Source organism: Hemicordylus capensis, chromosome 8 (assembly GCF_027244095.1).
Source record: "Hemicordylus capensis ecotype Gifberg chromosome 8, rHemCap1.1.pri, whole genome shotgun sequence".
In the NCBI taxonomy this organism is placed as follows: Eukaryota; Metazoa; Chordata; class Lepidosauria; order Squamata; family Cordylidae; genus Hemicordylus; species Hemicordylus capensis.
The window spans coordinates 1,311,203-1,332,421 of NC_069664.1; the positions used below are offsets into that span (position 1 = coordinate 1,311,203).

The 21,219-nt window shown below is 52.8% G+C and overlaps 1 protein-coding gene across 4 annotated transcripts in view; it reads left to right on the top strand.

Moving 5' to 3' along the window:
- TET3 (tet methylcytosine dioxygenase 3) overlaps positions 1–21,219 on the top strand; it is a 112,262-nt gene that overhangs the window by 79,759 nt on the left and 11,284 nt on the right. For all 4 annotated transcript variants that reach the window (XM_053269640.1, XM_053269641.1, XM_053269642.1 and 1 more), the window contains 7 exons: positions 6,263–6,353; positions 10,828–10,921; positions 11,904–12,112; positions 13,144–13,294; positions 15,153–15,242; positions 17,308–17,445; positions 19,499–19,835. In XM_053269640.1, coding sequence (XP_053125615.1) covers positions 6,263–6,353; positions 10,828–10,921; positions 11,904–12,112; positions 13,144–13,294; positions 15,153–15,242; positions 17,308–17,445; positions 19,499–19,835 — 1,110 coding nt within the window. The remainder of the gene's footprint in view (positions 1–6,262; positions 6,354–10,827; positions 10,922–11,903; positions 12,113–13,143; positions 13,295–15,152; positions 15,243–17,307; positions 17,446–19,498; positions 19,836–21,219) is intronic.

The window sequence follows — 21,219 nt, forward strand, 5'->3', positions numbered from 1 at the left end:
ATCGTTTAAATAGCCCAACACTCTTGACTCTGGCTGGAGCCAATGCCCCAGAGAAAGGACCAGCTGCCTTTATATTCAGAGAAACCAAAAGAGCAAAGCACATGAGCAGCTTGCAAAGAAGAGATGGCCAAAAATGCTGGCTCGCTTTTTCATTCCAGGGATGCATCTGGGAGGGAGGAGATGCTTTGCAGCCACCACTCGGGGAGGACAGTGCCGCAGGGACAGCAGCCAACCGCAGATTGCCACCTGAAAATGGCGCTGCACCTTGGCTATCACTGCCCTGGTGTTGGGAACGCCTGGTCCCAGTGAGCCTGGGGTGGGGGCGGGGGCAAAGGAGCACAGCTGTCCCTGCTTCCCAGAGCTCTGCTTGCTCCCCTCTCTCCCGCCCTGTGCTACCTACAGGCTGCTGGCCCTTCATCAGGTAGAACAAGCTCTACCTGGTGAATGGCCAGCCTTCGGGCAGCATGGCTGTCAGCATGGCTGGAGCAGGGCAGGATGGGAGAGAGGAGCTAATGGCAGAGGCAGCTGTGCCTCCTTTGGTGCCCCCCGCCACAGCTTGCTTCTGGTGGAAGTTCCTTCGAAGGGGAAAGGGCCCAGTTGACTCTGGTGGTACTCAGGCAGCAGAGATTTTGGTAGGCATGTGCACAAGTTCGTGTATTGGTCCGAATTCAGACCGGTTTGTGGCTCCGCGGACTGGCTTGTTCCAGTTCAGCCCAAGCACAAATGGGGGACGAGTGGCATCTTTAAAAGCAAGTTAGTAGGTCCTTACCTGCATGACCACCACTCCATGCAGCTTCCTGCTGTGGTGGTCTCTCCCCAGCAGCTTGTGCGTGGGCCCCTGGCCTCTGCGCATGCGTGGAACCATGAACCAGTCTGAATTCGGACATGCCTACTTTTCAGCATCCAATTCCAGGGGTTTGGGGGGAGAAGCAGGATCAGATGTTCTGGTGTCCACTCTGCCCAGCACTGAGTAACTCGCTCGAGCTGGATTCCTAGGGTCCTACGTGCTTGAGGTTTTCCCAGCCCCGGATCCGGTTGCCCGTGGAGGGCCTGGTGAATCATAGCCCAGCTTTGGTTGGTGTGACTTCCAAGCCTCCACTCTTGATTCCTTTTGCTTCAGTAATGAGTAATTCTCTGCCTCCCCTGATTGTGCATGCATGTATGGGGGAGTTTTGGAAAGTTAACAGTGAGACTGGAGATCCACGCTGCATGTCAAAAACTGCCGTCGCTTTCGGAAAACACCCTCGCACGGTACATTAATCAAGCCTCCACAAAACCTGCCTCGCTGCTTATGAGCAGTGGGCGGAAATGCAAAAGCAGCGTGGGAAGGAAAGGCGGAGGAGCTTCTTGCCAGAGGCTGCATCATGACTGCGAGAAGAGCCCAGCTGGACCAGAGCAGGCAGGGTCCAAACCTGCTTCCAGAAAGGGACCAACAGGATGCCTCTGGGAAGCTCACAGGCAGGTCAGGGAGGTGCCTTCTCTGGTGCCGATCTGGCATTCAGTGGTATAGTGCTTTTGTACATGGAGGTTCATTTTAACCATTGTAGCTGTTGCTGTTGATCAGTGATGGCAGCTTTGCTCAGGCCTGTGCTGGGATGGTATTCGGAACCAGGTCTCCAATGACATTGATCACAGCAGCGTACTCCTCCGTTGCTTACGATCAACTTGTGTCGGCAGGATAGTATGTGGGCTTTTGAGTTGCTCTTACATGCATTAGTTCAATTAAAGACTTGTACCTGCTAATACTGAACCCAGGAAGCTGCCTCAGACCAAGTGGCAGCCGGGGTCCATCTCGTTCAGCTCTCCCAGGTTTCCGTCTCCCTCAGCCCTCCCTGCAGATGCTGCCAGAGGCGGAATGAACCGGGCACCTGCGGCATCCAGGCCTGCCGATGCTCTTCCACGGAGCCATCCTCTAAGGCGCCTCTACGGCACTCCCATCCAAATGCAAACCAAGGCAGGCTCTGCTTTGCAAAGGGGCGACCAGCAGTTCATGCTCACTAACACAAGACCAGCTCTCCTCCTCAAATGTTTAGCTGAGGGTACACAATACAAATATGAAGGCGACAAATATTTATATACCGCTTTTCAACAAAAGTTCCCAAAGCGGTTTACAGAGATATAAACAAACAAACAAACAAACAAAATGGCTCCCTGTCCCTCAAAGGGTTCACAATCTAAAAAAGAAACAAAGATGACACCAGCAACCGCTACTGGAGGAGAGATGCTGTGCTGGGGATGGAGCGGGCCAGTTGCTCTCCCCCTGCTCAGTAAAGAGAATCACCACTTTTAAAAGGTTCCGCTTTGCTCAGTTAGCAGGTACACACGCCTCAGGTTGCAACTCGGCAGAGGATGGACTCCAGGTCTCTCAGGCCCACCTGCTGCATCATGATGCCTGTTGCCGTGGCGATGTCTAAAGGTGCAGCTCTGCCCACTGTGAGCAACAAAAGGCAGAACAGAGGGCAGGCCTGCTCAACTTAGGGCCCCCCCCGGCTGTTTTTGGACTACAACTCCCATAATCCCCAGCCACAGTGGCCAAAAGCCAGGGATTATGGGAGTTGTAGGCCAACATCTGCAGGAGGGCTGAAGTTGAGCAGGCCTAGTATAGGGGAAGGAGAGAGACGGCAGAGGCAGCATGGAAAAGCTCCACTTTGAGAACAGTGTTGGCTGACAAGCCATCTAAAAATAAATAAGAGACTGTCCATAGTGGGGGTTCCCAACCTGTGGTGCTCCAGCTCTTGCTGAACTACAACTCCCATCATCTTCAGTTACACTTTATTGTGGCTGGGGATGATGGAGGTTGTAGTTCAGCACCGTCTGGAGTGCCACAGGTTGGGAACCCCTGGTCTGCAGGGGAAAGACGAGAGTAGCACGGAGCCCTCACTTTCTGTGCCCGTGTGGATGCTGGGGTAACGGTACCGGCGGAAAGAACTGCTCAGCCCCATATCTCTCAGGGGCAGCACCCTCTTGGTCTGCTTGGGTTGCCACCCAAGTGGCTTTTGGGGAAAGGACATGCGTGGGGAAAGAGGCCCGGGGTCTGGGGCCCTGGAGATGCATGTCCAGGCAGGCCTGTGCTCAGAGCTGGCCTGCTGCCCCCAGCTTCCAGTGTGGTTAGAGCCGCTTGGCGGAGTTGTGGAGAGGGGGCAGAACTTGCCTTTGAAGTTTGGCCAAGCGTGTCTTTAGACAATTCTTATTCTGCTTTTCTGAAACCTCAAAGTGGTGTAGCAATGAAGCCACAAAGCATCGCGAAGTCACATCCATGTAAGAAGAACATGCAGCCTTTGATAAGTTTTACAGCTCTCCCGTCCCTTGGCGGGCACTGCTCCCAGAGGACCTGGGGCTGCCTCTGGTAGCTTTTAAGTCTGCAGGTGGGGGCGGACAGTGGGCCTCTGCTCACACCCTTTGCAGAGCTTGCCTGAAGCACGAGGAGGGAAGAGGGGGCTGCTGGCAACCTCCTTCCGACTCCCGGGGCCACTTTCAAAGCTTGCAAGGCCAGTTTTGAAAGGGGGCTGCCCCCCACCTGCAAGGCAGCGTTTGGTTGTACCTCACTTCCGGCACGGCAGCCTCTTGGGCTTGTGTGAATGGGCCACGGTCCAGGTTGGCTCCTCTGTGGACCTGGGAAAAGCCGGGCTGTGATCTCTCCAGCAGCTCATCATGGTCTAGCAAGGAGGGTGGGGGTGGGGGTGGTGGGGGTGCTGCTCCTTGGGGTGGTGTGTGCTGAAATGGATGTGCCAAGCAGTCTCCAGTCACTGGATGCTGAGGCCGGAAACAAGTCCTCAGCCCAGAATTGCTGACGTCCCCAGCCAGTGACCCAAACCACTTCAATGGAACACCAGCAAGGTTTGCGTACTGGGCTGGGCTGTGGAGTGGGTAGACCTTAGCTGATTAATTAGTGAGAGTAAATTTCAGTGAGCAGAGGGAAGGATTAAGATCTGTGCATTTTGTAAAAACACGGCTTACATTATTTTAATGGAAAATGGAAAGGGTGATCAGATGCTCCCCATTTTAACAGTGCACAGTCATTTAAATTGTGACACTGAAAGTTATCTCAGTGCCTCAGAAAGGCACTTCTGTTGAGGTTTTGGTAACATGCATAGTTATTTACACTGAATTAGCTCTGGGCTGTCCAAGCTTGGGAGTTGTTGGACTTCAGCTCCCAAAGGGCATTGGGGCATTGGAGTCCATCTGGGGGCCCTGGCTCGAGAATGCCTGGTTAGCCGATTTCGGGGCAGGTGATGAGCTGGCGTGGCATACTTCTTTGGTCAGTTGACAGCCCTGCCTGCAAACAGAGACGGCGGCCGAGTCCTGAAACTTTGCACAGCAGCTTTTTGCTTAGTTTAAAAACAAACCATGATTGTGCACAGAGTCCCAGTGTTTCATCTTCAGTTCCTGCCATGTTGGGCATGGAAAGTGAAAGGAGCTTCTGCTTCCTTGCTGCAATTTGACTTCTGCTTGCACCTGCATGGCTGGCCTCGGATGGTGAACGGAAGAGCCCAGTCCGTCACCAGCTTTGGAAACAGTGGGCAGGCAGCCCCATTGACACAAGTGGGTGTGGGGAGGGTGGAGGTCGGTGGTGGTGGGGAACGCGAGGACACACTCTGCAGGCTGGGAGAGGCATCGGCTCAAGGGCGAGTTCCCAGCTAATTGGTTGCCTGACTCATTGTGCCGGAGGGAGTTGGCCAGAGGCAAACACTCTTGGGCTTTTCTACAGAAACAGAAAATAGACACTCTTCGCTTCCAGAGTGAAAACCAAGTTCTTAGTTCAAGTCAGTGTAGCTTTTTGAGCAGTAATTTTTTTACTTTGTAGCATGCAATAATTGCTCAGTAACAAATCCAAAGTTTTGACCAAAAACTGAAGCCTGTCTAAACATGACTGGACTTTGTGCAGGTGGAAATATCAGGTCACGGCCAGCTCAAGCCTTTTTGCTGCCCCTCGTGGCTTAGAGGCCGCCCCCCACCCTTGGCCAATCTCTTGTGATGCAGAGGGTGTTCAGATGTGTCTCTGTGACTGGCCCAGCATCTGTGATTTTATGCTTAATTAATTAATTAATTAATTAGCATGCATATTTTTATACCGCCCAAAACTTAAGTCTCTGGGCGGTTTACACCATGTTGCCCATCTCTCAGCCTGTAGACCATCTCATGGCAGCTCTAACATAAAAACAAGCAAAAAACCGGTGGCCACTCCTGTTTCCGGTCTGCGGGTGTGTCAAGTCTGCTGGGGGCTCGTGAGCTCCTGCTGGTGGTCCCTGCTCCATTGTCAATGGGCACGTGCACATGGACGTGTGGCAACACCAGGTGCAGGGTAGCCAGTGGCCAGTACTGTGGGAAAGGGACAGCCCCTCCCCCGCTTGAATGAAGGGGAGGGGGGAGGGGCGGAGCAGCCCCTCTTCACCCCACTGACTGATGGCATCTAGAGGGGGTCAGCTGCCCCCTGTGCCGCCCCCCCCCGACACCCCAGGTTATCCAGATTAGGATATGCACCCAAGGATAAGCTGTTGACTTGGGTGGTGGGTTCCTGTTTCATTCTCTCTAGCCTCCACCCCCACCTCCCCCAGTTCAGCCCTGGAACTGGGAGACCTGGACTCTCTCCTCCCTGCCAGGTGTGTCCAAGGTCGTCCATCTTCAGCTGCTCAACGCTCCCTGCTGAAATAGGAGCCTCCCCTCCCTTAAAGACCCCCCTTTTCACCCAAGCTTTTTAACTTGACTGTGGTTTTAAATTGTTTTGAGGTTTTTATTTTTGTCTTAATTTGCTTTATGTTATTGTAAACCACCCAGAGACGGACGTTTGGGGCGGTCTACTAATTTGATCAAAAAGCAATGTGGGTTGGGCTTCCACTGGGCCGTAGGAACATAGGAAGCTGCCTCCTACTGAGACAGACCCTTGGTCCATCTAGCTGTACACTGACTGGCAGCAGCTTCTCCGTGGTTTCAGACAGGAGTCTCTCCCAGCTCTACCTGGAGATGCTGCCAAGGAGTGAACCTGGGGCCTTCTGCATGCAGGTGCTCGGCATCTGAGCTACGGCCCCCAAGGGAGACTACCTTGCCGCACTCACATGTAGTCACGCATCCAAATGTGAACCAGGGCAGACCCTGCTTAGCCAAGGGGATGATTCGTGCTCACTCCCACAAGACTGGCTGACCTCAAATTCAGCATGTCTTTGGGCCTCCCTCCCTCTCTCCCTCCCAGGGTCCTGGTTCCGTTTGGTACAAAGGGAAGGGAGACTGAGATGAAGTAATCTATCTGGTTTTGTGCCCCCAACAGAGCAAATTGTTGAGAAAGACGAGGGTCCGTATTACACCCACCTGGGGGCTGGACCAACCGTAGCATCCATCAGAGAACTCATGGAAGAGAGGTAAGATGCAGAACACATACCCAGTCTGAAAGCGGGAATAAGGGAGGAGGTGAAATCAGCCATGCCTCCCTTCAGAAGGCCTTTGGGCTGGGGTCTGATGTGGGGTCTGCAAGTTCTCCAGCCAAGGTGAGGCTGGAGTGGGCGGCTGCAGCTCAGCCTTTGACGCCTCCTGCTTCCCTGCCAGACTCAGAGCGGCTCCTCAGGGACAACTGCTGGTGCTTTCTTCAGGGCAGGTAGCACCTGCCTCCTGGCAGTTCCCAGCCACCTTGTTCATTTGAGCCCAACTGAAAGGCGTTGGAGGGTCCTGTCCAGCCATTTCTCCAGCTGCCCATCTGGGCTCTGCTTCCCTCTCCTTGACGGAGTGTTCGACTGTGACTCTTTATATGAATATTTATATACTGCTCTTCATCCAAAGTTCACAAAGTGGTTTACAAAGAAAAATACACAAATAAAATGGTCTCTGACCCCAAAGGGCTCCTAATCTAAAAGAAACATAAGGCAGAGATCCCAGCAACAGCCACTGGAGGGATGCTGTGCTGGGGCCGGATAGGGCCAGTTGCTCTCCCCCTGCTAAATATAAGAGAATCACCACTTTCAAAAGTGCCTCTTTGCTCAGTTAGCAGGGGCTAAAGGACTCTTGACCTTTCTGGTGGGGATTCCCTCCACAGGGGCCCAGGGGCCCACTCCAATGAGGCATCTGGTGGGCCACTTGGTGAAACAGGATGCTGGACTAGAAAGGCCTGGAAAGGACTCTTCTTACGGTTATTATTCTGGCTCTCTCTTCTACAGTTGTGGAGGATAGAGATGAAAAGCACGTGGCTCGGGCCTCTCCACTCCTGGACAGCCATGCTGTGCATACAGATCAGTGGTACTCTGTTTTGCACATTCAGATGCAACTTTGCGGGACCCCTCCCTTGAGGCTGTTCTCTTGTCAGCAAATCCAGGTCCTGGTATTGTGGCTCTAAACAAACCAGTGGGGTTCTCCAGATGTCGCCGAACTACAACTCCCATCATCCCTGGTATGACCGGGGATGATGGGAGTTGTAGTTCAGCAACATCTGGAGTGCCACGGGTTGGGAACCCCTGTTCTATGGGAATGTGTACTGTGACCGAAAACCAGCCGGGGGTTTAAATTAACCTCGGCTTCTCAGGGACCCTGTGCTACAGCGCTCTCTGACTGTCCAGGCTTGGGGCTCCCGTTGCCTCCTCCTTCCACCGAACGGCAGTGCTGCTTCCAAGAAATGTGCAAGGCTTGGTTCAATGGAGAGGAGGGGAGGAGGGGGCGCAGAAGTGCGCAGGGGGTGCCTCCTCCTCCTCCTCCTCCTCCTCCTCCTCCACTCACGGCTTGGAGGATAGTCAGGACTGAGCTGGACTTTAAAAGAATTGAAAGGTGGGGTGGGGTGTGCTTTCTCCCGGAATTACAAATGTAGAGGGTTCAGATCTTTCCCATTGCGACTGTAGATTGATACTCCCCGCGCTGATCTTCTAGACAAGCTAAGAAGACATTCACATTTGAGGGAGAATATCTATGAAAGATGCATGAGTTGCACGGAAGAGCTCACCCAGGAGACAGAGAGGGTTAATGTGGCAGATGGTGTGCAGGTGGGCAGCACGCAAGTGAAAACTGGTTGGGTCACACCCCTGCAGTTGACTCATCGCCTCCTGAGCAAGTCATTCCTAGACAGGGTGCCGCTGAGTCACCCTCGCATGCAGGCGGCTCAGGACTCGACAGCCAGCCCCAGAGATCCTAGAGAGGGAGGCTGGGGGGGAGCCTTCGAAGGACAGCACCGGCACAAGGCAGCCACTTGCCCCGTGAACTGCATCGCCTCGGTGCACCATCTCCGATATTCAGTTGTTGCTCAGGAAGGATGGCCTGTGAACAGGAGAACTGAGTGCAGCTTTCTCAGATCAGTTGGTTTTTCCTGCTTTATCCCCTACCCATGATTGTCCCGAAATTGTTGTGATTTATTTATTGTTATTGTTAAATTTGTATACCGCCTTTTGTTAAAACAGTCTCAAGGCGGTTTATAAACATTTAAAACACAATAAAATGTTAAATTGGAATATAACAATGTACTGGAGATGTGCATGGAACCGGTTCCGTGCACTCCTGGGAAGGTTTGCTTTAAGGGGTGGGGGGAGTGCGTTTCCTCCCCTGCCGCGTTTCCCCCACTGACACTGCCGTCAAAATGGCTGCCGCGGGGTGGCTGTAACCCTCTTGCCACCCTGGTCCGCATACTGTAATACCGGGAGTGGCTGGTGTCCGTGTGCATGTCATGCACGGCCGGCCCCTTGCAGTGTTACACTGACCGGGGTGGCAAGAGGGTATACAGCCACCCTGTGGCAGCGATTTTGACAGCAGCAACGGTGGGAGAAACGCAGTGGGGGAGGTAAGGACTCCCTCCCCACACCTTAAAGCAGCCCCCTCCCCGCCTCCGAACCGGCTTGAACACTGGTCTTTTGAACCATTTCAGCAGTCTGTGAATAGACTGCCAAACCAGTTCGTGCACATCCCTAAAATACATAGCTAATTAAAAGTTGTAAAAACATACACAGTGAGACCATAAAATACAGAGCAGCAGCAGCAGCAACAAAAAACAGGCATATAAAAGCCTGGGTAAAAAGGCAAGATTTCACTTGCTTTCTAAAAGCTGTGATGGAGACTGAGGAGCGAATGCCCACTGGGAAAGCATTCCAAAGTCAGGGGGCAGCCACAGAGAAGGCCCTGTCCCGGGTGCACAGCAGCCGAGCCTCCCTCCCTGCCAGCACATGGAGCGAAGCCCCCTCCAGTGACCTTGTCAAGCGGGCAAAAGCCCTTGGCAGCAGGCATCCCTCAGGAATCCAAACCATTAAGGGCTTTAAAGGTCAAAAGCAGCACCTTGAATTGGACCCAGAAACAAATTGATTGCAAACTAACCGCAATATTGAGCATGTATCTCGTGCTTTTTAAGTGCTCAACACACTTTACGTATGCTATCTCAGTCATTTTATAACAGCCCTGTAAGACAGGCCAGTATTATTGCCCTCGTATTGACGACGGTGCCTTTGTTGAGGCCACCTGCAGAGTTGAGGTTTTAAGCAGGGATTTTCTAGTTCAGGAAGAAGGAAGTCATTTTCCAACTGGAGGAGGGGGCTGCGGGTCTTGTACCTCTTTGGTCTGTCTAGAATGCATAATCCCAGAGATCTCTGCACATGTCACAAGTTTTGAGGAATGTATTGCCTGGGGTTTATTGAAGGATAGTGTAGTGCAGAGGCTGAGTGTGAGGTCTTGGATTCAGATCTCACCTCTGCCATGGGCTCACGTGGGCAAGGCACTCTTCTCTGCACCCCACCTGCACTGTGGGTGGATCACTGGTAGATACTGATCTACCCTGCAGGCTTGTTGTGCAGATTGCTTAGTGCAGCCAACATGTGCTGCATAGAATGTGAAGAATTATTATGGCTTGTGGTGACGTTTGCTGTTTACCAAGCCCAGTCTCATGACACAAAGCTACCCGAGTAGGAGAGAGTTCAACTAGGCCGCTCGTGTGGTCTGGGCCACCAGGAGGCCTCCTGACCCAGCTGCTCCAGACCCGGGTAGCCCAGGTCTGCTACCCAGGTAAGAAGTGAGGTGGGAGGAAAATGGAGCCCCTTCTGCCTCCTTCCCTGGTCGTGTGCAGCAGCATCACCACTTCTGGGGCTGCAGCTGGCGGCCGTGCTTATCAGAGAGTCTGGGGGAAAGGTGGGCCAGGCAGAGTGGCGCTGGGCAGCTGTTCATGCAGTGCATTGTGGGATCCTGGAGGACCCAGTGCGAGCCCCCCCCCCATATCTGTGCTCTGGAGCTCCCTGCTGCGCTGCTTGTGTGGGAGCACAAGCAGCAGAGCCAGAGGAGGCTTGTATTGCGGGGGAGCAGGAAGGTCGGAGCCCGGCTTCCCTTCTCCTTCGCCTTGCTTGGTCAGGAGGATGACCGCATCACGTTTGTGTCCTGGTTTTCCTCCCAAGAGCTGAGGGTGATGCGTGTGGGGCTGCCCCATTTTATCTTCACAGCAACCTTGTGCGGTAGGGTAGACTGGGAGAATGTGACTGGCCTAGGATCTCCCGGGGAACATGAAGGCCAGGCAGGGCCTTGAAGCAGCACCTTTTCCAAGTTCCAGCCCAGGAAATGAACGAACTAGACATGTCTTCCAGATGTCAGGGTTTTGCAGAATTTCATGGGGGCCGCTTAAGAGAAAGCGATTCAGGCCAGTGCCCCTGCCCAGAGATTGAGGTCTTGACTTGGAAAGGTCAGCCTTGCTATGTGAAGGGAGGGAAGCAGGACGAGTGGGGTGGAGAGGAGGACCACAGGGATGGGCCCCCAACTCTCCTCCCGTTTCTCCAGTCTTTCAGGAAGGGATTGGATCACATTTGCCTGGCTAGGCCCTCCAGAATGGAGCTCTCGGCCATCTCCCCACTTGTTTTTTTTACTGGCGCTAATTCTGTGATTTGCCCCAACCAGGTATGGTGAGAAAGGGAAAGCCATCCGAATCGAAAAGGTGATCTATACGGGGAAAGAGGGCAAGAGTTCTCGCGGATGCCCCATCGCTAAGTGGGTAAGTGGCTGCCGCTGCAGCCAGCATTTTGCTTTTGTCCCCTGAACCTGGCTGAGGAGATGTTCTCCAGCAGTGGCCACTCTGCTGGGAAGTTGTCAGAGCCTGCCCAGAACTGCAGGAATGACTTGAGAGAGTTGATGGGGGTACAAATCCATGGGGGAGAGGGATGTCAATAGCTGTTACAGGCAGGGTGTGCTGTGACAGGGATTCCCAGATGGTGTTGACTACAACTCCCATCATCCCCAACTGCAGTGGCCTTTGGCTGGGGATTATGGGTGTTGTAGTCAAGAATATCTGGAGTCCCTGTTACGAGGAACACTAGTTATGGGGCATGAGGAATCCCAGGTGCCAGGGAGCCATGCGCCTAGAAATGTAACCGTGGTGCCTAGACTAGGATGTTCAGAGTTAGAGTTGTTTAACAAAATCTTGATTTGTCCCAGACAGCCCTGTTTCTGCTCTACGTATGTTACTTGTAAAAGGGATAAAGAGAAGCCCATTTATCCTCCCTCCCTTCCGCATTGTTTGTCACTAGGTCCAGTCATTTTGCCAAGTGTCCATTGTCTGGCTCCTAAATCTTTGGACTGGCTTCTAGACCCAAATTAAAACTGTCAAGGCCTGGGCGATTAGCCCTAATAACTCAAAAGGAGCCTTCATGGTTCATGCTCAGGAGCAGCCTACCTTTGAAGATCAGTTGCCAGGGGAGGAGACAACAGCAGACTGTGATGTGCCTTCATCGTGTGCTCATGGGCTTCCCAAATGTATCTTGGGTGGCCAGGGTAGAAAATGGAGTGCTGGATCTGACCGAGGGTTGGTCTGCAAAACGAGGATCAGATGCTTTGATTTGCCCCCTGGAGTTAGTTTGTGTTTTGTGTTGGGGCAGACCTGTCTTGGAGGCTGGCTTGTGTCCCTGAAGCGTCTGGCCGGGGAGGGTGGGCAGGGATGCCGCATTCTTAACCACCCAGCCCCCTCTGCTGACTTCCAGGTGATCAGGAGACACAACACAGAGGAGAAGCTTCTCTGTCTGGTGCGGCACCGTGCAGGCCACCATTGTCAGAATGCGGTCATCATCATCTTGATTCTGGCCTGGGAGGGGATCCCTCGCACTCTGGGGGACACCCTCTACCAGGAGCTCTCCGACACCCTCACGAAATACGGGAACCCCACCACCCGGCGGTGTGGGCTGAATGATGAGTAAGTTCCTTTCGCCCTTGCCTGGCGGCTGCAGATGAGCTGATAGCAGGGAAGAGCTGTGTGCCTGGAGCAAAGCCCTTTCCTCCTGGATCTCAGCCTGTAGACTGGAGTCAGATGAGCCGGCAGCTCTGACTTATCTCAGTGCAATGCTTATGGATTCATGCTTTACTCTGTAGTGTGAGGCTCGCCTCATTTGCCTGAGCTAAAGGGAGGGTGGGAGTTGTAGTCCAACAACATCTGGGGACCGCGATTGAGGGGCCCCCCTCCGGGCTAACAGGTCCCTTGAATTGTGGAGGCGTGATTGGCAGGGGTGGGCACACTTGGGGGACTCTTCCTTTTTGCTTCCAGAGGGGTAGCCTGCCGCAAACACAGCCACAGAGTTAGTGTGGAAGAAGCGTTTGCTTCTGGCACCATAAATGCGTTCCTCTTTAAGGTATGGCAAGCCTCTTGGTTGCGTTGGCTGGTTCCTGCTTCTCAGGCAGTAACCTGGGGGGCCTCTGTTGGTCTGCAAGAGGCCTGGTCTGTGGGCTGAGGCACGTAGGACCCTGCCTTCGGTGACGCTGTGGGGTTCTAGGCTTCAGATAGGAGGCCCTTCTTTTTACTCCAGCCTGCAGAGCGACCAAGGCTTGCTGTAGAGTCCCACCTTTCCCTCCTGTAAGCACCCCTCTTCCTTGCATGAGAAAATGGAGGGGCTGCTTGTGCGACCCACTGCAGGGTGAGGCGTGACCCACCATCCAGAGACTAATGGGCCAGAGCAGGGTGTCGGTCAGAAGGTCCTGGGGGTTTGGGGGGGCATGGGGGCTGACCCTTATGGCCCATGGCTTCCCTCCCGCCCTCTCCGTGATGATGTCGTTTTCAGAGCCAGAAAGCCCATCTTCCTTTTGAGCCGGGGCTGCTGACCTCAGCATGTGGACCCCAGGCACCTGCTGGCTTGGCCCTCCAGCTCCTGTGCTTTTGACCCCCTTGGATCAGAGGGTCTTGGGGTTCTCTCCGGCCTGTGGCTGAAACCCCCTCCTTTGCGTTCCTTGCAGCCGGACATGTGCGTGTCAAGGCAAGGACCCCAACACCTGCGGTGCCTCGTTCTCTTTCGGCTGCTCTTGGAGCATGTATTTCAACGGGTGCAAATATGCGCGGAGCAAAACCCCCAGGAAATTCCGGCTTCTGGGAGACAATCCCAAGGAGGTGAGTGAGCTGCCCACCCCTTCCTCGGCTTGCTGCTGCTTCTTCCTTTCCTCAAAGGGATTTGGGGCTCTTGTGTCGATCAGCATCTCGTGCCCGAAGGGGCCAAGGGGAGAGCAGTGTTCCCTGCCACTGGGAATCTCCGTTGTTGCTGACTACAATTCCCAGCATCCCCAGCCAAAGGCCACTGAGGGTGGGGGTGCTAGGAGTTGTAGTCAGCAACATCTGGGAGTCCTTGGTGGGGACATTGCAGACCCACCCAGCCAAGCTCTCAGGAGCCTTTCTCCAAACTCATTTGCTTGAGAGAGATGACGAAATGAGTGCTGGGAAAATAGAGGAAACTTGCTGCATAATGCTATGCATGCCATTCCTGCGGAGGCCTTGCTCCCAAGGAAGTGTGCCTAGGATTGCAGCCTTGGTCGTGGAGAAGATATTTTTCTTCCGGCTACCAAGACAGAGCAACAGTTCAACAATACCGATGGATGCCAACAGGAGCCTTAAATCAAGACTGTGTTCAGACCTCACTGTTCTTCCGGTTTTTGTCGGGCTGGGCAACCCACTGTTTTATTTTCAAAAGGGCACATCCAGCCCTCTGCAGATTGAAAGCTAGCATGCCAGAGAGGTGATGGGCAAAGTCCCACAAGATGATCTCCCCTGCCAAGCACCCTCGGGCTGGACTGGTTACTGTTGAGACAGGGCAGGAGGGAAGGCAGTGTCATTACATTTCCCATGTTTGTCACGTTCCTTCTAGAACGTCCTCCTACCTGCCCCCTTGGAGTTCAAGGCTTAAGTCTGCAAGGTGGTCATGGGCCTGGAACAGTGGCAGGGGGGTAAGAGCAGTTGTGGGGTGTGGTGGGAGGTCCAAAGGAAAGTGACTGGCAACTCGTGAGTGGCAGCTGCACCGTGTGCTGTTTTTGAACATGCCACCCAGGACGCCTGGGTTTTGAGTCCAGCCCATAATATGATCCAGCTAGTCCCTGCCTCCTTCCTGCATCTGTGAAATGGAAGCATAATGTCTGGTCCCATAGAATTTGGTCGAGATGAATTGCTTCCTGCCTTAATAACGGTGGCCACAGGAAGGACCTAAGCTGCTGGGAAATGCTTGGTCCTTGTTTTGGCAGGATGTTTGGCTTCCAGCTAGCTCAATGGCAAAGCATCTGCTCTGCAAGCAGAAGGACCAGAGCTGAGTTCCTGGCATCTCCAGTTACAGTGGGCAGCAGGTGATGGGCAAGACCTCTCTGTGCCAGAGGCCTTGGAGAGCTAGATGCAGTAGGGGCACCATCAGGGGGGCATCAGTAGGAGGGCATCAGTAGGGGCATCAGCCCATGGGGCACAGGCCCCCGATCTCATCAGCCATTTCCTCCCTCCTCCATGGCCTCTTCCCGAAAGGAAGCACAGCAATGGAGGCACCTGCACAGAGCCGGAGAGGGAGCTCCTGGCCCCACCCAGCTCTCTGCTGCTTCCATCTTCAGAGGGGCTGTATTATAGTACTGTATTTACCTGCATCCAAGACTAGGTTTTTTCCAGGTCCTTTAGTGTTAGAAACTGGGAGGATTTTCTTAACTTCAGAGTCCTGTTCCATTTGCATAAACAGGCATGAGCTGGATTTAATCTGTTTTTAAGGGGGTAGTTTTAAATTCAGGGTCATCATCTATTCGGGTAAATACATGTAAGAGACTTCAAAAAACATACACAATTGTTTTTGGGTGGGCACCTGATAATCCTCGAGAGGGGGACTCTGGGCTCAGATCCTTTAAGTGCCTAGCAACACCCCAGGTCAGTATCAAGTAGCCTTGGTTCAACTCTGTAATGGGGCAGCTCCATATGCCAATGAGAAAACATCACCTCTCTCTGGTTACAGGAAGAAGTGCTCCGAAGAAGCTTCCAGGATCTGGCCACGGAGGTCGCCCCACTGTATAAGAGGCTGGCACCCCATGCCTACCAAAACCAGGTGCGTGGGGTTACCTTCCCCTTGTTCTGCTGTAAATAATAGTCTACATCTATAGAAGGTTCTGTTCAACTCTGCAGCTGCTGTGCTGCCCAGGAAAGCACGTGTGGGGAAAGTGCCAAGCACCAACAGTGGACTTTCTCAGGAGCAGAAGTGGGGCACTCCGGGCTGGGCTGAGCACAGGACGATGGTTAAACATCAGAACAGCCCCGCTGGATCAGGCCCAAGGAAGCCCATCTAGTCCAGCATCCTGTTCTGCACAGTGGCCCACCAGATGCCGCTGGAAGCCTACAGGCAGGAGCTGAAAGGGGCAGGCCCTCTCTCCTGCTGGGACTCCCCTGCAACTGGTTCAGTAGCTGCAGGAGGAGCAGGCAGGCCATTCAATGCTCTCCAAGCTCATGCCTCAGGAGGTTAAGCAGCAAGGAATAGGGATGTGCATGGAACCAGTTCAGAAGCCCTATATGGGCCTCCAAACCGGTTTGGAAGACCAGCGGTTTGCAGGTGGGGGGACGACTTTAAGGACTGGGAGGGTGCTTCCCCTGCCCCCCCCCGGTGTTTCCCAAAGCGGCGCTGTTCTCAAAAACTGTTCAGCCAGGATGGCAGTGTACCTCCTTGCCACCCTGGTACATCGCGGAATGGGAGTGGCCACTGCCCATGTGCCCGTTGCAACATGTGCACGTGCAGCGGCCACTTCTGGCCACTTTCGGCCTGCAACATACCAGGGCAGCAAGAAGTACGCTGCCACCCCGGCAGAACCCTTTTTGAGAAGAGCATCGGTGGAGGAAACGCAGCGGGCTTGGGTGGGGAAGAGCACCCTTCCCAGTCCTTAAAGTTATCCCCTCCCTCCCTTCGAACCTGCAGTTGCCAGTTCCATGTACTAGCAGGTCGCATGGTGCTGAAGGATAGCTCCCTGAGTTGAGCTCCTGTTACCAGCAAAGTTCCTGGGGAAATGAGCAGCTTATAAACACTTCCTGGAGGGCCACACCCTTCCCTCACAAGTAGACCCTCCAATCCTCCTCCCCGGTAGACCCATTGGGAGGCATACGCCTGGCAGCCAGCCTTGCACTTTCACTTGCAGCATCTTTCGTGCCTCGCTGCATCATTGTCTCAGGGATCGTGGAAGGGTCTCTCTCGGAAGCTGCTGAGCTGGTCCTGGGGTTTGAGGAGCCTCCGTTTGCAGGGGGTCTGAGAGTCTTGGTTCCTCTGTGGTAGGGTCAGACACTGCTGTGAGAGTCCAGACTGTTGATGGGGCTGTGAAAGGGGGCATGATTTGGACGAGGCCCTCCTCCTTGGGGTCCACGGGCTCCGCAGAGTCTGATACGGGCTCGATGGTCGTCGGCCCTGGGGCCAGGATTGTGCCATCCTCTTCCACAAGGGCTTTGCCTCCAGGCTCCTCCTCTGAAGGACCTGGCCCCTCTGCTGAGTTCATTGTCTGTCTTGAACCCCAGGTCTGGCTGGTCTCTGACACGAGCCCAGGCTCTACAGCTGTTGCTGGACTTCCACTCGCATCACCCTCAGCCACGGGTTATGGGGAGTTCTACTTGAACAACAGCTGGGGGCTTCAGCTTGGCTTCCCCTACACTAGCACATGAGTCCAGTTCCCCCTGGGGATGATGGATTCTGGCCAGTCATCCAGGGCCAGGATTGGGTCCTGTGCTGGCCCTGCCTCTTTGGGGTCAGGCTCAGGGTGGGGTGGGGGTCATGATACTGACACAAAAGAATCCTGCATGTGTTCAGCTCAAGGTCTGGGAGAACGTTCCGATGTCGCAGTTTGTCTAAGAGCTAAGCTACAAGTTAATGTGGTCCCCTATATTTTCTCCGCCCGCAATGGAAACAGCCGCTTTAGAGGCAGCGGTTAGCAGGCAAACGGCGTGAAGAGGGAAGGGATTAGGAGGTCTGATCAGAGGTCTCCTGCTGAATGCAGACCTCCCACCTTCCGGAAGGGTCTGAAGTGAGGGGTGGGAAGGGGGCTGTCACTGCTGTCTGGGTCACCCCACTCCCCCCTTGCTCTGTGACACCTTGAGACAATTGGCATTCCCAAGGTCCTCCTGTGGTGTTTTCCCACCAGGTGACCAATGAGGACATCGCAATAGACTGCCGGCTTGGATTGAAAGAGGGGAGGCCCTTCTCTGGGGTGACAGCATGCATGGACTTCTGTGCACATGCGCATAAGGATCAGCATAACCTCTACAATGGGTGCACTGTGGTAAGGAGCCGGCTGGGCCTGGGGTGGGCTTCATTTCTCGGTGAGCATTTTCCTTGTGCTGAGTGGAAAAGCACCACGTTGGGAGTTGCTTGTGTGAACCACTGAGTCAGACTTCTATTGTGTACAGGAAACAGAGGGTATCTGCGCACCACAGACATTGCAAATAATAATAATAATAATAATACCAGTCAATAACACCTGTCTGTGTAAATAATAATAATAATAATAATAATAATAATTAAAAAAAAACATGTTAAAATAATCAACATAGCAATACCAGGTGATAGCAGAATAGAAGAAAAAGAAATAGAAAAAATCACAAAATACAAAGATCTACCAATTGAAATTGAAAGGCTGTGGCAGAAGAAGAACAAAATAATCCCAGTGGTAATTGGCGCCCTGGGTGCAGTTCCAAAAGACCTTGAAGAGCACCTCAACACCATAGGGGCCACAGAAATCACCATCGACCAATTACAAAAACAGCCTATATTCTGCGACGATATCTATAATCATAACAGCAACAACATTGACAATAAAATTCAGCCATCTCAGGTCCTTGGGAAGGACTCGATGGCTGGATAAAACAAACTAGTCAATAACACCTGTCTGACTGTGTAAACAAGAAATAATAATTATAATTATAATTAGTAATAATAAAAAATTAATATTAATTAATACACTTTATTTATTAGCCGCCCCATAACAAATTGTTCTCTGGGTGGCTCACAGAAGAGGACTTACGATAGAAATACATAACACATTAAATCATAACAGACAAAAAAAGGTGGAAAAAATACAAAATACAATACAAAGCAGCTTAAAAACTCATTTTAAAATTAGTTAAAAATCAGATCAAATCTGAAAACCAGAATTTAATAGTCCTGGGTGAACAAAAAGGTCTTTGCCTGGTGTCTAAAAGGACAAAGTGATGAAGCTCGGCGAACCTCGCTGGGGAGGCTAGTCCATAATTGGGGTCCAGCTACCAAAAAGGCCCTCCGCCTTCTGGCATTACATTTTTACAGTCTAGGTTTTTGTAAGCTGCCTTGGGAATGTTTTATTTCCAAGTGCACCTTTGTGAAATAAATTACATAAAGAGAGAGCTGCTGCCAGTCATGGTAGACAATATTGAGACTGATTTCTTACTAGTATTTATATCCTGTCTTTCCACTTTGTATAAGAATGCTCAAGACAGTTGACATCAAGAAACAGACTTGCAGTGGGTTACGTTAGAGAGAGCTGGACCAACAGTCTGACTCAGACATCCAAGCTGCTTCATTTTGTCAAGGTATTTGGCTGGTCACGGAGGAGCTGTAGCTAGCTGTAGCTGAAGTTCCATGAACACCTGAGAAGTGCGTGGGGGCTCCTTTTGAGGTATGGGGAGGGTGCTCTTACCTCCCCCGCCGCGCTTCTCCCTCCGGTGGTGCTGTAAAAACTGCTGGCGTGTGGCAGCTGTATTTCCTTTTGCCGCCCCGGTCAGCGTAATACCGGAAGTGACGGGCATGCAGGTGATGTGCGCGCATGCTCCCACCACTTCCAGTATTTCACTGACCGGAGCGGCAAGAGGAAATGCAGCCACCCTGCACCATCACCCACGCCAGAGGGTGCACCATCACCCACGCCAGAGGGGGAAGCGTGGTGGGGAAGGTAAGAGCACCCTCCCGATGCCTTAAAGGAGCTCCCGCCCCCACGTTCGAACCAGTTCGAATGCGGGGGTTCTGAACCGGTTCGAATGCGGGGGTTCCAAACCAGTTCAGTGTTCTAGGAGTAGAACGCTGGACAGGTTTGTGTGCATCCCTGGCTGTTGCTCAATGGTAGAGTGCAGGCTTTGCATGCAGAAGGTCCCAGGTTTGATCCCTGGCATCTCTAGTTAAAAGGATATCAGATAGCAAAGCTGGGAAAGGAAGGATCTCTGCTTGAGGCCTTGGAGAGCTGCTGCCAGTCAGAGAAGGCAAGGTAGGGCTGGGCAGGCCAGGCCAAGACTCTGTCTTGGTCTGTGGCAACTTCATCTGTCCATAAGTGGGACCTTCTGTGACTTTCCTGGTCACTCCTTCAGGTGTGCACCTTGACAAAAGAAGACAATCGTACCACTGGGAAGATCCCCGAAGACGAGCAACTGCATGTCCTCCCGCTGTATAAAATGTCTCCCACGGATGAGTTTGGCAGCGAGGAGAACCAAGCAGCAAAGGTGGGCAGTGGCGCCATACAGGTGCTCACCTCCTTCCCCAGAGAAGTCCGGAAGCTTCCCGAGCCAGCCAAGTCTTGCAGGCAGCGGCAGCTGGAAGCCAGGAAGGCCGCTGCTGAGAAGAAGAAGATGCAGAAGGAGAAGCTGATGACCCCCGAGAAAATCAAGCAAGAGGTTCTCGAGCTCCCAGCGCTCCAGCAGAATGCAGGTGGGGACAAGAATGTTCAGAGGCAGAAGGCTGCCTCCACTTGCGTCTATGCTTTTGATACTTGTGTCTTGCTAAGTCTGTTGATGCTGGAGCCGTTCTTTGGCTGTGCTCTTCCCTAGCAGGACCTTCTGTACCGATTAGTAACAGGGAATGCCCTCCACGTACATGTGGCTGCCTGACACGTGGACATGTCTGTCTGTCTACATCCCCATGTCTCCTCTGCCTAGGTCATTAGAACCTTGCACATTGCAGAGGTTTCTGGGACCTCTTTCAGGGCCCCAGTCAGCTCACTTGCCAGGCCCCAGGGGCCTCATGGTTCTCCTGTGTGCTTAGCAGCTTGCCCAGTGCTTTGCTGTGGTTTCCCATTGGGGAGGAAGGTTGGACATGGAGAGCAAGTAATTCAGGTCCTCCACGACAAGCTTTTAGTTAAGCCAGGCATTCCAAATGTTGCTGGACTACAACTCCCATCATCCCCACTGGAATGATGGGAGCTCCCATGGGAGTTGTAATCCAGCAACATCTGGGAATCCAAGGCTGGGAACCCCTGAGTGAAGCTTCCAGGAAATGGTAGGGTTCCCTGGAGTCCAGTTTGACAACCACTAGAACATAGGAAACTGCCATATACTGAGTCAGACCATTGGTCTATCTAGCTCAGTATTGTCTTCACAGACTGGCAGTGGCTTCTCCAAGGTTGCAGGCAGGAATCTCTCTCAGCCCTATCTTGGAGAAGCCAGGGAGGGAACTTGAAACCTGCTCTTCCCAGAGCGGCTCCATCCCCTAAGGGGAATATCTTGCAGTGCTCACACTTCTAGTCTCCCACTCATATGCAATCAGGGCAGACACTGCTTAGCTATGGGGACAAGTCTTGCTTGCTACCCCAACACCAGCTCTCCTCTCCAGCATAGCTAATGCCTGTTGTTGTCAATAATCCTTGTCAGTTGCACTTCATTGATCCCGATGGCAGAAGTGAAATGGAGGAAGCAAATTCTCAGCTCTCGGGGGGCAAGTGTTTTCCATTTCTCTGTGGGAAATCAAAAATCTCTTTGATTTCCTAAATCAGAGTTATGTGCCTGTTTGCCAGGCCCATTTAACAATATAGATGCAAGACTTCTCAACATACTCATCTCCACTTCAATCTCCTTGTCCCCTGAACCCCATTTTTATGCTACTGGAACTGCATGGCATCCGTTTTACCATGGTTATTATGGGACTGTTAGGTTGTGCAAAGGAAACGGTGAATTTCAGTGGTACGTTTTGGAATCACGTAATTGCTCCTCCTGTCCTGAGGAGGCCGTGGTGCACCAAAACAGCCAGGAGGTTGTCTTGATGGCAGACACTCAAGGCTGTACAGTGAGAGGGTGCGAGGCCCTGCATCAGCCGGATG